General features: G+C 36.2%; 1 protein-coding gene across 4 annotated transcripts in view; it reads right to left on the bottom strand.

The window, feature by feature from the left end:
• Nucleotides 1-512: 512 nt before the first annotated feature.
• map2k4b (mitogen-activated protein kinase kinase 4b) overlaps nt 513-12,870 on the bottom strand; it is a 25,425-nt gene continuing 13,067 nt past the window's right edge. For all 4 annotated transcript variants that reach the window (XM_064323051.1, XM_064323052.1, XM_064323053.1 and 1 more), the window contains 10 exons: nt 10,945-11,047; nt 10,117-10,291; nt 8,761-8,880; nt 8,170-8,289; nt 8,009-8,060; nt 6,816-6,943; nt 4,522-4,599; nt 3,766-3,914; nt 3,173-3,218; nt 513-2,696 (listed from right to left, as the gene is read on the bottom strand). In XM_064323051.1, coding sequence (XP_064179121.1) covers nt 2,580-2,696; nt 3,173-3,218; nt 3,766-3,914; nt 4,522-4,599; nt 6,816-6,943; nt 8,009-8,060; nt 8,170-8,289; nt 8,761-8,880; nt 10,117-10,291; nt 10,945-11,047 — 1,088 coding nt within the window. In that variant the 3' untranslated portion in view covers nt 513-2,579. The remainder of the gene's footprint in view (nt 2,697-3,172; nt 3,219-3,765; nt 3,915-4,521; nt 4,600-6,815; nt 6,944-8,008; nt 8,061-8,169; nt 8,290-8,760; nt 8,881-10,116; nt 10,292-10,944; nt 11,048-12,870) is intronic.

Genomic DNA, 12,870 nt, shown 5'->3' with positions numbered 1-12,870 from the left:
GAATGTATTTAAAAAATAAACAAATAAAAAGCTTTCAGAAAATAAGTAGTGCAAATCTTTAAAAGTACAGTATACATTGGCATATACTAGCCTGTATTAAATCAATATATGTCCTTGGTCAAAGTAACTGTAAATGAATGAATGAATGAATGAATGAATGAAAAATCTGAATGAATTTAATCGTAAATTAAGGACAAATCTGGAATGATGCCAGTGCCAGTTTCTCTTGGCCTTGGAAATTCTATCCTAATCATTTATAGACTAACTAATTTAAGTCTATTACCATCATATATTTTCATAGAATGCAGGTAGATTACAGATTGTGGAAAAAATTGTGCAATTTTAATTTAATATATATTTTGCCCAGAGGCATTACTTACCAGACTAGCATAGTTCCTCATTCCGACTTATAAACATAAAAACATCTATAATGATACAGAAAAGCTGACATCATTGAGAGAGTGTAAATTACAGGGAAATCACCACCATTTCCATAATGTTGACATGAACAGTTATATTTCTGGCAAATTGATTTGTTTTATTTAACTTTTTGCAACTGTATGTTTTCAGACCTTACAGAACACGATGACGAGGTCATAGTCACATCCTTATTACAACTGACCTGCAGGCAGATACTATATCATATCTTTACTACATGAACATTTAGATTCCACTGATGATTTCTTAAATATGTGACGTAAATATGATAAAATTCCCAGGAGCTCTTCGAATTCAGGTGTTACATTAAATAGGCTCCAATTTACAGACATAGAAGGCAAGATCCCTGCACATCTAGAGTTCTTGTTTTATATTTTATACATTTTCTATAGTACAGGAAACAATCCAAGTTCACAACATACAGATATAAGATCTTCACAGTTGTGTGAACATTATACATGTCTTAAATCCTTAATAAAGATACAATGTGATACTCATCACCCTTAATAGTATTTTAATATTATTATGATAAATTGACATTTCTACACTATTGTTTTCTCCATTAGAAATGGTGTCTAATGTAAGACAATTTCCATTGTGTTCAACCCCACAGTAAAACATGGATGTGTTCATTATATATAGATAATTTAAATCCAGGGTAACTTTTATATGATTTTTTACAAGCAGTCAACAGTGAAAAAATGGTAATGGTACAGTATAGTTTCACAACTCCTCTCGTGACTCTTTCCAGTATAGCTCTGGTATAAATTAATTACTATTATGATGCTGAATACGATCTGGGTGTCATGCATCAAATAATCCTGGTAATTAAAAAAGAAGACTAAATAAAGGTCATTTTTTCCATTTCTAAACCCCATTTTTTGAACATATGTTCAAATTAAAGAGCAGTAAGAGCTGGTGACCAGCACAGCGTGGTTTTCTGACTGTAAGCTCACATTAACTGACATATTGTGAGTTATTACCCTTTTACAAAGTCTTTCGAGAGCAAGGTATAACCTTATACTTATAAAGAAGCCCTCAGGGGAAAAGGGATTTAAAAAAAAAAAAACATTCAGTCAACACAAGCAAAAATTGACATGCGGCATCGCTTTAAACATGCCAAGTGCACCGCTACAACTGTATTAAGGGAAAAAAAGGTATCAGTGTGTAATCTAGTTTGAAAGTTCCCTAATGAAAATCATGGCCAAAGTTAAAAAAATGTAGATATATTAGTTAAAAGGGAGATATGCACACATTTACAGTCATGGAAAAATGCCTGAACATCCTATGGCTAGCACTGAGGATATTCTATTGCGAAAAATATATATATATTTTATTATGCACTAAATACAAATTAAAACAATCTTTTTGCATATTAAGGAAATAAAGCCACTTTACATATTTCAGTATTGTTTTAATTGGACAACATTTTGCATACCTATTTATTTACAGTGTAAAGTTGTCCATGACTTTGTATGCAAGCTTACATGTGTCTGCATCCCACATTTGAACATATATTGAAAAAGCAAATACGTACTTACATGTATGTACCCAAGTTTATGCATTGTTTCCTTAACCCCCTAGTTTCACTGTCCAAGAACATTTTTGGTAAATTTTGTGTTTGTTGACATCACTTTAAAGGTAAAATATATATGTATATATATGTCTGTTAAAAATAAAAAAAACGTATAAATAAATATAGCCCCATAATATCAATCATGAGTTTGTGAAACTAATTGTTTTCTATCCTTTTTTGTCTAAAATTTCAAAATAATATTCCATAACTGATTTGAATAGAATTGGCATTTGGTAAGATGAAAATTTGATTCACCTCATGAATATAAGGCAGACATTGAACATTCAAATTAAACTTTACCACAATGTTCTTCCAAAACACTGGACATTATTCCTGGTTTAAAGACTGTACTGTCTAAACAAAATTATATAACATCTTTTCATGTAAAAAAAAAAAAAAAAAACAACAGCAAGACTACCACCAATACAGAAATGGCTGAATTTAACACCATCCTTAGCGTGGATGGCGTTAACGATAATGTTCTTCTTTTAAACACAGTATACAATAAAACAAATCTTTACACCATGGGTTTGTTTTTCAGATCCTTTTCATGTACCTCAGCTCACTATAAATCCACATACATGGGGGAGCTGGGAGAGGAAGGCATCTGATCCAGGATTTTGCACACATAACTAGCAACATCCACGGTCCGCTCTTCATACATCAAGATGAATGGGTGTTTCTGTAAACATGACAAACCTTTTCATTCCTGCACTGCTAAGTGATTATTGTGCATGGTCAAAGAACACCAAACACTTACACCAAATACACCTACTGTTGTCTAATACTTCAGTCTCGACTGCGTCATTGGCGACTGTTTCCAGCATGCATTGCATGAGTGGCTCTACCATTGCCTAGGCATGGGAGGGCATAGTCGGCTGGGATTACAGCCTGTCATTGCTCACCAATGACCCCTGCTGGAGGATTAGGTGCCTACAAGTCTGCCTGTTGAGCTGTAAATGAAGTGTCTTCCCCGAACTCATATCTGTGTGAGCCAATCAACTGTAGCATGATACGCAGCAGCAGCAGTACATGGGAAAACATACAGCATTCATATAAGCATGAATAGGCATTTCAAATTGGGAAGAAAACAGAAAAGCATACAAAAAGCTTTAGAAATTCCAGTCTCTGTGTAATTAAATCAACAAAAACACTTACCAGAAGCTCTCTGTACTTTGGCCTTTTTGACTCATCCTTTGTAAGGCTTGAAAAGAATGAAATTAACAACAAAGCTTGAGTGCTCGATGATTACACTGAAGTATTATTGAAGCATGAAAGCAGAGTGATACAGATAGCATTTAAATTGACATTCTGTCAAGTCTGTCTGTCCTTATCAGCAGGTTTATAGACCCATTCACTGCATGATAAATAAGTAGATTTAAAAATAGCTTAATGATTTCTAATCATCTGTAATCAGAACTCACTTATTCTGATAATGTTAATGACAATGCTAACATTTATAGAACACTTGGGGGTCTCACGGCAGCTGATTTACAATCCTTGATCATAAACAGCCATATGTGGGAAGAACACACACACACACACACACACACACACACACACACACCACCTTGCGAGGGTGGTTTCTACATGTAAGAGTTAGTGACAGCGCACATCAAAGGAAAATCTCTCTAACCAGGTGATTTTTGTCTTGTTTTTTAATTGAATGATTTAATTGAATGAATGAATGAATTAACAAATGAATGAATTAATATATAATTTGACTAAAAATCCACTTGATTTATACGCACCACAGATTTACAAAGTTGGTGAATTTAGGAGAAAACTGCCTCTCCTCTGAATTGCTGAGCTGTGGAGGGTCACCCCTCACCACCTGTGTCAGCTGATCAAAAACACTGTTCCACTTGGGGTAAGGGAACCGACCTGTCGCCAGCTCATACTGTAGCGAGAGAGGACACACACAAATAAAGACATGATTTGTCATGAAGCAAAGGTATTCACAGCTGCAAGCAACCTACACATGTCAATGAAGAAACTTGAAAAAGAGGCATAAGTGATTAATTTAGGGGAAGGGAAAAAAATCTGTCCATCCATTCATATAGACATTACAGATTTACAAACATACTTGTATAAATGTATATATTGCATTTTTTTTTTAAATGCATTGTCTAGCAGGCTATATGTCAGAAGGTAGTAGGCTATTAAGAAGGTCACACAATTGCAATTCAATATTGTATTCAATGAAATGCATTGAACTAATATAAGCTCCATTTACAGCCAGAAACAAGAAATATAAATCATGACTGGAACAATTTGAACAGTTTTTCTGAGAACAGTTCAGAGTGCCAGGCAGTTAAGACAAGTCTGCTGCATTGGCAAATACAATCCTGATAGAAACGCCCAGTAATAAAGCATCTCCCCATCTGGCAATATGAATATCTGTCATTTGGAATATGCACAACAATGAATATTCCCAGCTTTTAAAAGGTTTCTTCAAAATTCCCAAATCCATCAGTCTTCATCAAACTGAATAGACAATGACTCACGAGTGTGATTCCCAAACTCCACACATCTGATCTGACATCATAGCCTTGCCTGGAAGCGCTGGGGTCTATTCTTTCGGGCTGAAAGAAGAACATGGGGGGCATAATTAAACTGACTGAAAAGCAGCCACTAACATTGAACACAAAACATTCTTTCATGTAAACCTTGGCCTAAACATGAATGTTTCTCATGGGTTGAGGTCAGGCTATAGGTCAGGATGGGAAGACTAAGGACTGGCAGGAGAGCTCAATTAATATATCATTAATTTGATATACATCATAAAAGTCAATCTGATTGTGAACAGCTCTCTAAACCAATTAGATTTTTCAGAAAAGTCCTCTGTCGAGCCCCACAAGATAAAATATGCCTTGCCTGGTCACAGCATGCGTAGCCGTTATAAGAATCAAGAGCCATATGACCAGGATATAATGCTTGATACTTCAAGTAAACTGAAATATAACTAGGATCTACCACATTTCTCTAAAGTAGAAAGAGGACTAATGTAACAAAATCGAAAAAACGGTAAAAACCTTTCCTGAGGTTTGTTGTGTTTCATCAAAACATCAATTCAGATACTGCAATATGTTTAATGGGGCCTTGGAATCAAGTGTTTTATCTTTCTTTTCAAGATGATCCATGATTTAAACAGACACTTACAGGTTAAGATCTCTGTAAAAGCTATTATACATGATATATTATATATGATTGATGCTTAAAATCACTTGCTATTTCTAAGATTTTTGCAACTGAAAATAGCCACACAAAAAATATTATCCACGAAGACGTGCAAAAAAAGCACTATCCCACTCTGCAAGCCTAGTTCTGGCAAGGCAAATGGCCCAGCTGGGTTTAGCAACCAAAAATGCATCAGGCAGAAGTTCAATCCAACCACATATCCAAGGTTGTACTCCATTAATACTGTTATTCAATCATTTGCTTCACAGAAACAGCTGTATCAGGTATTCAATGCCATAAAATATTAAATATTCTAGAAATTAAGCAGGCATGAAGGGAAAACTCCCACATGTACACTTAAGAATGGTGCAGAGATTAGTCATACAGGCTGACTGAAAAAGGGCAACTTCCTGCAGAGGCACCTCTTTCTGCTATGTGACACATAATTTCACAGCTGGGACTTGACTGCTAAAACAATTACATCAACACCACATGGTTAATGAAATACCTAAACTGAGCATAATCTCACTGAATCAAAGGGGCGACAATAACGTAACAAGGGCTGTGGAAGAACCTCCTTCTGCTGACTCATAAGCTGAATTTAGACAGTGATGTCATCTGTGAGTGAGCAGGGCTCAGAGGTAATTTTCTGATAGCAGCACAAATGCAGCTGAATTTATATATTTAGTAACACAGTGAAAATAATGAAACACACTGAAAGCTATGTATTCACATGTGTATTATTAAGCTTGATTAAAAGCTTTGTAGAATAATACTAGCTCTATAATGTGTGTGTGTAGGATGTTTAATCTGAGGAAAAAATTATTTGTAAGCTTTTAAACATGGCATAATAAGATATTAGACTCATTGAAAAATACAATGTAATTGACAAGAGATCCATCCTGGAACGAAAACAAAATATAAAGTAGTACTTCCAGTATTTGATCACATTTTAGCATTAATACTTTGTACCATTTTCATACCAATAAAGAAGGTGCTGATGAAAGTCAAAGTGGAAACAACCAAAGTCAGGTGAAAATGTCAATCAAGAATGCCATTCGGGAATTTGAGAGGTGAAACTATATGAGCACTGCTCTACATTCCTACACTCTGAGCTCACCGCTCTGGGAATGACCAAACTGCTTAATTCTGAAATATGCAAGAATGCGCCCTGATTTTGAACACTGGAGAAGCCATGCATCATGAGAGTACTACCAAATTTAGAATGGAAAATTGCAAAGGGGCGGGTGGCTGAGGGGACTCCAAGCTCACTTCAACAAGCTAAGAAAAAAAAAAAAACTAAGTTATTTGAATGACGACATTGAGCTCAAGTGTTCTGCCAGCAGTTTGGGGCACTTCAACAATGTCAAACATTATTGGCACAGAAATAACAGTCATGTTGTATAAAGAGCCAGTATATGTAATAAGAACACACTACTTACTCAAGTTCTTACATTTTTTTGCCTGCTTGAAAGTAATGATGCTGGCTACTTTGCAAGAACATTATGTGCAATTCCCCCCAAAATGCATACAATATGAGGAGGCTCCTTGACCCTTTTTTTTTTTTTAGAAAAACTAATCTCTGAATGTCTTTCTAGCCAAACATGCCCTGCTGACTTACTGCCATGTAAGGCCTGCATCCTGCATCTCTGGTTTTGGCAATGGAGTCCACAAGCTGTCCACTAATGCCGAAATCACACAGCTTAATGTTGCCGTTCCTGTCCAGGAGAATGTTGGAAGGCTTGATGTCTGGAAGGGGGAAATGAAAACAGGATGAAGTAAAATAGTGTTCCTGATAATGCACCATTACTTGAGGTTTTGCTGTGCACTGTAATTCTTGGCTAACATTAACATGATCAGCAACTTTTATTTAGCTTATATTTCAGCATGCGTATGGAGCAAAACTCAACATTACTAAGACATTTTACCATCAAGTTACCCCTGATCATGTAGTCATCTTGAGTCATGACCATATTTTAGCAATCACTGGTAGAACAGGAAATATCACTGATTTTTACTGATATGTTTCTCTCTCTGACCCCATCTGACCAAGAACAGTCTTGATGGGCAGCAGTTTTGGACATAGCAATTAGACATTCACAGATCTAGTACAGATAGCTTGGCAACCAGTACTAAATTGCCAAATGCCATGTTCTATACAGAGGTCAGTACATGTTCTGTCACTGTTATTTTTTGCAAGTAGCTGGACCATTTGCATTAGTGAACAATTTATAAGAATGACATTCTAAACAAATTAACACCAAAGGAAACATGGATCTGACAGGTTAATTACAAAGGAGATGTTTCCCAACATTTGTCCTTACTTACAAACAACTCAAGTTTTTGCTCACAACAATCAATTAATGTCTTCACATTGTTTTAAGTGAAATTTAAGGAAGAATGTTTAAAATGATTCAAAGCAGGATGCAGGTTATTTTATATAACTGTACAATAAGATTAAAAATCTTTAAACTAAATAAAGCTTGTTTTCTTGTTCAAAAACATGTAAACAAATGAAGTCTTCATACAGGTCTACTTAAATTTGTCTTGATAGAAGTTAACCAATTGTTTCTAAATAAAAGACAATTCAATGATATGCTACAAATGCCGGCATTGTACAAAAAAATTGCAGCTATTTACATGGGTCATCATTTAATATCCAAATTGCAAATGGCAAACTGAAAAAGGGTTATGGGTTTGGGGTGGGACACAGCAGATAACTTTCAGCATTCATGTAAGAGATGCCAGTGTAAAATGAATATGCTACCTTTTTTGACCCTTGAACCAATCATATTTCTAGATGAATCCACTTACCTCTGTGAATTATTTTCAAGTTTTCTTTTAAGTGGTTTAGTGCTTTCACAGTCTGGAATGAAATAAGGACAGAAGACCCACATACATATCTGAGATATTATACATGTATCATATATATGATATGATATACATATTTTATTAAATGGAAAGTATTTACTTACAGCTAATGTTATTTTGCCCAATATTTCCTCAGGAATCACATCATCTAATGCACAATATACATATTTGTAGAATTTGTCAAATGAGGTAGACATAAGTTCCATACATATCCAACAGTCACCCTGAAAGAAAGAAAATTTAGAAAATATCAAATACAATATACATCAAACAAAACTTAGTTATATAGGCCCCATAAAATACTGTAAACATTTTTAAATTATCACTTATAGTAATTTATTCCAGTAATTTTAATATACTCTTTATATGATAAATTCTGCAATTTTAAAGTCTCTTCACATATCGTTTTAAACGATACGTCATAAGACTTGCTGACATTTAAAACAGACAAAGTTCATTCTAATACAAACAAATGAACATTGCTTTTCTGTGACAAGCAAAAACAACAGCAGGTGCAGTTTGTATTTCCTCTGCTGCATGTGATTGCAAAAAAAAAAAATAACAACATATATTTTTATTTAGCACTTTAAATAGTATTCAATGCTTTTGTAAGCTCAAAATAACTAAGATAAAATGTATCATTTACACTATTAGAACCAATAGCAACTAAACAAAAACAACAAATATCAGCCAACCTCTCTGAAGAGAGCCCCATAAAACTGAACAATATACGGACAGTCGCTACTCCTCATAACCACATCTAAATCCATTAGCAGCTGCTTCTGTTCCTTTTCATCCACAGTTGATCGAATCCTCTGCGAGAGGGACACAAAAATTACTATTTAATACAAGATTAAGTAAGCCATGGTTTCTTTAACTTATTAAATTAATTCAAAAATGTCATTGGACAAATTAAAACATGAAACATTTTCATTCCTCACATCCAGATATTGTAGGTCAGATGCTCCCTTCAACTTAACATGGGTGGTCCTTTTTAATGATAAACCACATAGTGTCTTTGCTCTTTAAAAAGCAATTAAGATTCAATTGGCCAAAAACTGGCTTAGAATTAATTCTGTGAGCCAGAATGTTTAAAACAAAATATTAATATGGTCCAGCAAACTGTATAGCCGCTAGATCGTGGATACTCAAATCTTTCTTATCTCCCAGGTAATTAACTGAACAAGTACAGTTACTGATTGGCCAGACTGTCATCACACCCGATTCCCAGGTGAAGGGAGGGTGGAAAAGAGTGATTTGAGAAACAGGGTGCTAAATCATGTACAGCATTTTATTTTCATTTTTGCAGCACATGAACACCATCTGTTTATTCTTCCCCCAAGCTCTCCTCTTATGACTAAAAACAAGAAATACTGCCTCGCGGTTGTATGCCTCCGCCAACCAGTAGCCAGTTTGGATATAAAATGTCATCACTTCATCAAGGCTTCATGCATGTGATAATTCACTCCATCCCTGGTTCCTTTTCCTGGCTAGATGACTCTTCACATATTATCATTTCTAGTCACCCAGGGTTGCTGTCCAATGGCTCTTGGCATCTAAGTCTCGGGGGAGAGCTTGCGTTTGAAAATTGAAAGGGCACAGCTTAAGTACAATCTCTAAACAATGAGGTCTAGCCAAGAGGAAAGGCTTCATGCATGTTATAATACACTCCTTCCCTGGTTCCTTTTCCTGGCTAGATTGATCATTTGGATAAAATAATGAAGTGATGACATTTTATATCCTATTAGATATTTGTGTGAAACACAAGTTATTAGTTATATTGAGTTATTATTATTGAGTTATGGCCAAAAACGCGGTTTGTGAGGTCACAGTGACCTTGACCTTTGACCACCAAAATCTAATCAGTTCATCCTTGAGTCCAAGTGGACGTTTGTGCCAAATTTGAAGAAATTCCCTCAAGGTGTTCCTAAGATATCGCGTTCACGAGAATCGGGACGGACGGACGGACAACCCGAAAACATAATGCCTCAGGCCACGGCTGTGCCGTTGCGAAGGCATAATGATAAAGACTGAAGATAAGAGTTTATTACCTTAACAGCCATGATCAGGCCAGAGGGTTTGTGCACCATCTTGTTGACAGAGCCATATGCGCCCCGCCCGATCTCTCCTAAATCTTTCAGGTCCTCAGCAGTGAAGTCACAATGTTGCTCTGGAGAGATCTTCAGCTTTCCTGAAGACTCAATACTGTGCGTTCGCAGCCTCTCTCTGGAGATGAAACAGGTCACAGGCTCAAAATTGAGACAACATACATCAACAAAAAACTATTTTTCATATTTTTTGTAACTTGTTCTATTTTTTGAGCTAGAGGTTTGTGTTTCTTTTCAGTTTCTGTAGAGAAAAAAATTTAAGTCAACAATGGTGGAGAATTAGCAGTAAGACTGATTAAACTGCATAGGCTGTTAATTTAATAGCTAAATCAGTATGCTGACTCATGCAACATCCCTCCATTCAGAGATATCTGTTCTATGAACACACTACTCACTACTATTATGAGCTTTGCAGTCTCTATGAGTGCTATCCTAACTCACAAAGCTGGTGCAAGAAGACAGTAAGCATTCAGTTAAACAGAGGTGTCACCCCGCCCCCCCCCCCTCCCTGGTGACACCAAGACACCATGTGTTACCCTGTGTGTCATATTTATGTGTCATTTCTGTTCGCATTTGATACAGGCAGGAAGGATGCAATGCTGAACCAGGAACCAGTGTTTCTGCTGGATACTCCACCCATGAGTAGCCCTATGTAATTCTTGTAGACCCCTAACAATGCAAGTCAGATTCAAAGGATTTCTGCATCCACTCATGCCACCACCCATCACTGCCAGAACCCCAAAAGCATCCCGCAAGCAGATATCTACTTACATGTGTGGGTTCTGGAAAGGAGGTCCTGATGTGTTCAGAGTGAATCTTGTAGTTGGTTTAATTGTTGGATTGGCAAAATTTAACTTCAGTGCTTTGCGTTTACCTGAGAGGGAGAGAGGGAGAACCACATTCACATAACATAAGTTTGTTCAAAGGAGCCACCCATTCCCCTACTGTCACTGAGCACAGAAAGCAGGACACTGAGGAAATGCAATCCCCTATATGCAGCTAACCAAAAGGGTCACAGGACATTAGAATGTGGTAAGTTGAACTGAACTGAAAAAACCAAAGGCAAGTCAAAATAAACCACTTTTGGCTTGTGGATTCTAGATCATGTGGAGCCTGCTATAGTATGCACTCTTTATACAGCCAATGATGAGGTACAAATAATTTTTCACAATGAAGAAAAGGCTAATCAACAATTTTAAGCAGTACATATGTAAAGCAAAAATAAAACATAAGCAAACGTAAAGTCAAGGCGACATCCATCGTACTTAAGGGTGTTTAAACTAAACCTGCACAAAATCCTGTTATGTTACAGAAAATGAAAAGCGGTCATAGCCAATCAGAGTACATTCCACTGCAACTTCAATTCTGAATATTTTCTGCTTTTGCCAGCAAAGGAAAAACACTACATCAAGCAGCGTTTAAAGGCTTAGATTGACACACAATAAAATGCACAGTATCATTTAACTAGACACAGGTCTAAAAAAGGAATACAACTGCTTGTCATCCTTAAGATTTATCAGATTACTCCTTTCCAATAAAAGTACTTTATTTTCCACAACAGCAAAAGCTTATTAGCATTATTTCCTATAATCATACATCAGACAAAAGTTCACATTTATGACTTCCCTCCCTTTTTGGATACACTCAACTGATGTAGCATTCATTTGTCATTTCTGGTAAGACAGGATCCATTAGGGACATCATGAAAGGAAGGTGGGAGTGGGGATGTCATCATCCAATTCTAGACATGACAAATTTCAACAAAACCCAATCTTAACCTTCCCAAGTATTTGGACCAAGGTTAATTACTTCCTGCTCCATTCCCATCAGTTCACCCCTTTCAAGGGTAAATCAACTTCTTTCCTATCTTCTAAAAGCATGTTGGGCCAGACTACTGCCTATAATAACCTCTCCATATTTCTTCTTGCTGCTTGGTCTTATACAATCTTATACAATTTCATAAATGAGTTACATTCTCTATGCACTGGCCTTAGTCTGTAGTTCTCTTTGTTAACTTTCCTAATACTCTGTCTTCTTCAGATAATGCAGCTGCCTGCTTAGTTCTCTCCTTTTTTACTTACTACCACACTAATCAGTTGTAAGTTCCTTTCATTGCATCCTCTTTGTTGCTGGAACTTGATTCAAAATCAATTCTTCCTTATTGCTCTAGTACCGGTGCTGTGTCTATATCAATCATGCCAAAGTTATTATAGATTAAATTCTTGATTTTGTCATCTTTATTCCAATCTTTTGTTTTCCAGCGCGAAATAATGAGTCAGCCAGTGCTGGGACGTCCCCGACTCATTACATTTTACTACCTTTTCCTAAATGTAACCGGAATGGACCAAGTGGGACTGAAACCGCTGACCTCATAGTCGCAGACAAAATTAGCTCGCTGCATAAGAGATCTTGGACACAGAGGGGAAACATCAAGCTCATATGACTTCCAAGGTGGAAAGTCCACTTTACCGTTGACTAATTTTCCTGCCACAGAGCTCTGCAATCATGGTCAAACATTTCACTCTGAATTTTCCAATATGTGAAATGTATGTTCACATTCCATTTACTTTCATCAATGTAATGACATCATGAACAAATTCCTTTATAAAGATATAATATAACCCAACTATATAACACAATAACCCAACTCACCCCGCAATTATATACTACCACCAACTGTTTTTACTTCAGCCTACT

Source organism: Anguilla rostrata, chromosome 2 (assembly GCF_018555375.3).
Source record: "Anguilla rostrata isolate EN2019 chromosome 2, ASM1855537v3, whole genome shotgun sequence".
In the NCBI taxonomy this organism is placed as follows: Eukaryota; Metazoa; Chordata; class Actinopteri; order Anguilliformes; family Anguillidae; genus Anguilla; species Anguilla rostrata.
The sequence above is the reverse complement of the archived record's forward strand: the minus strand, read 5'-3'. Positions and strand labels throughout refer to the sequence as shown.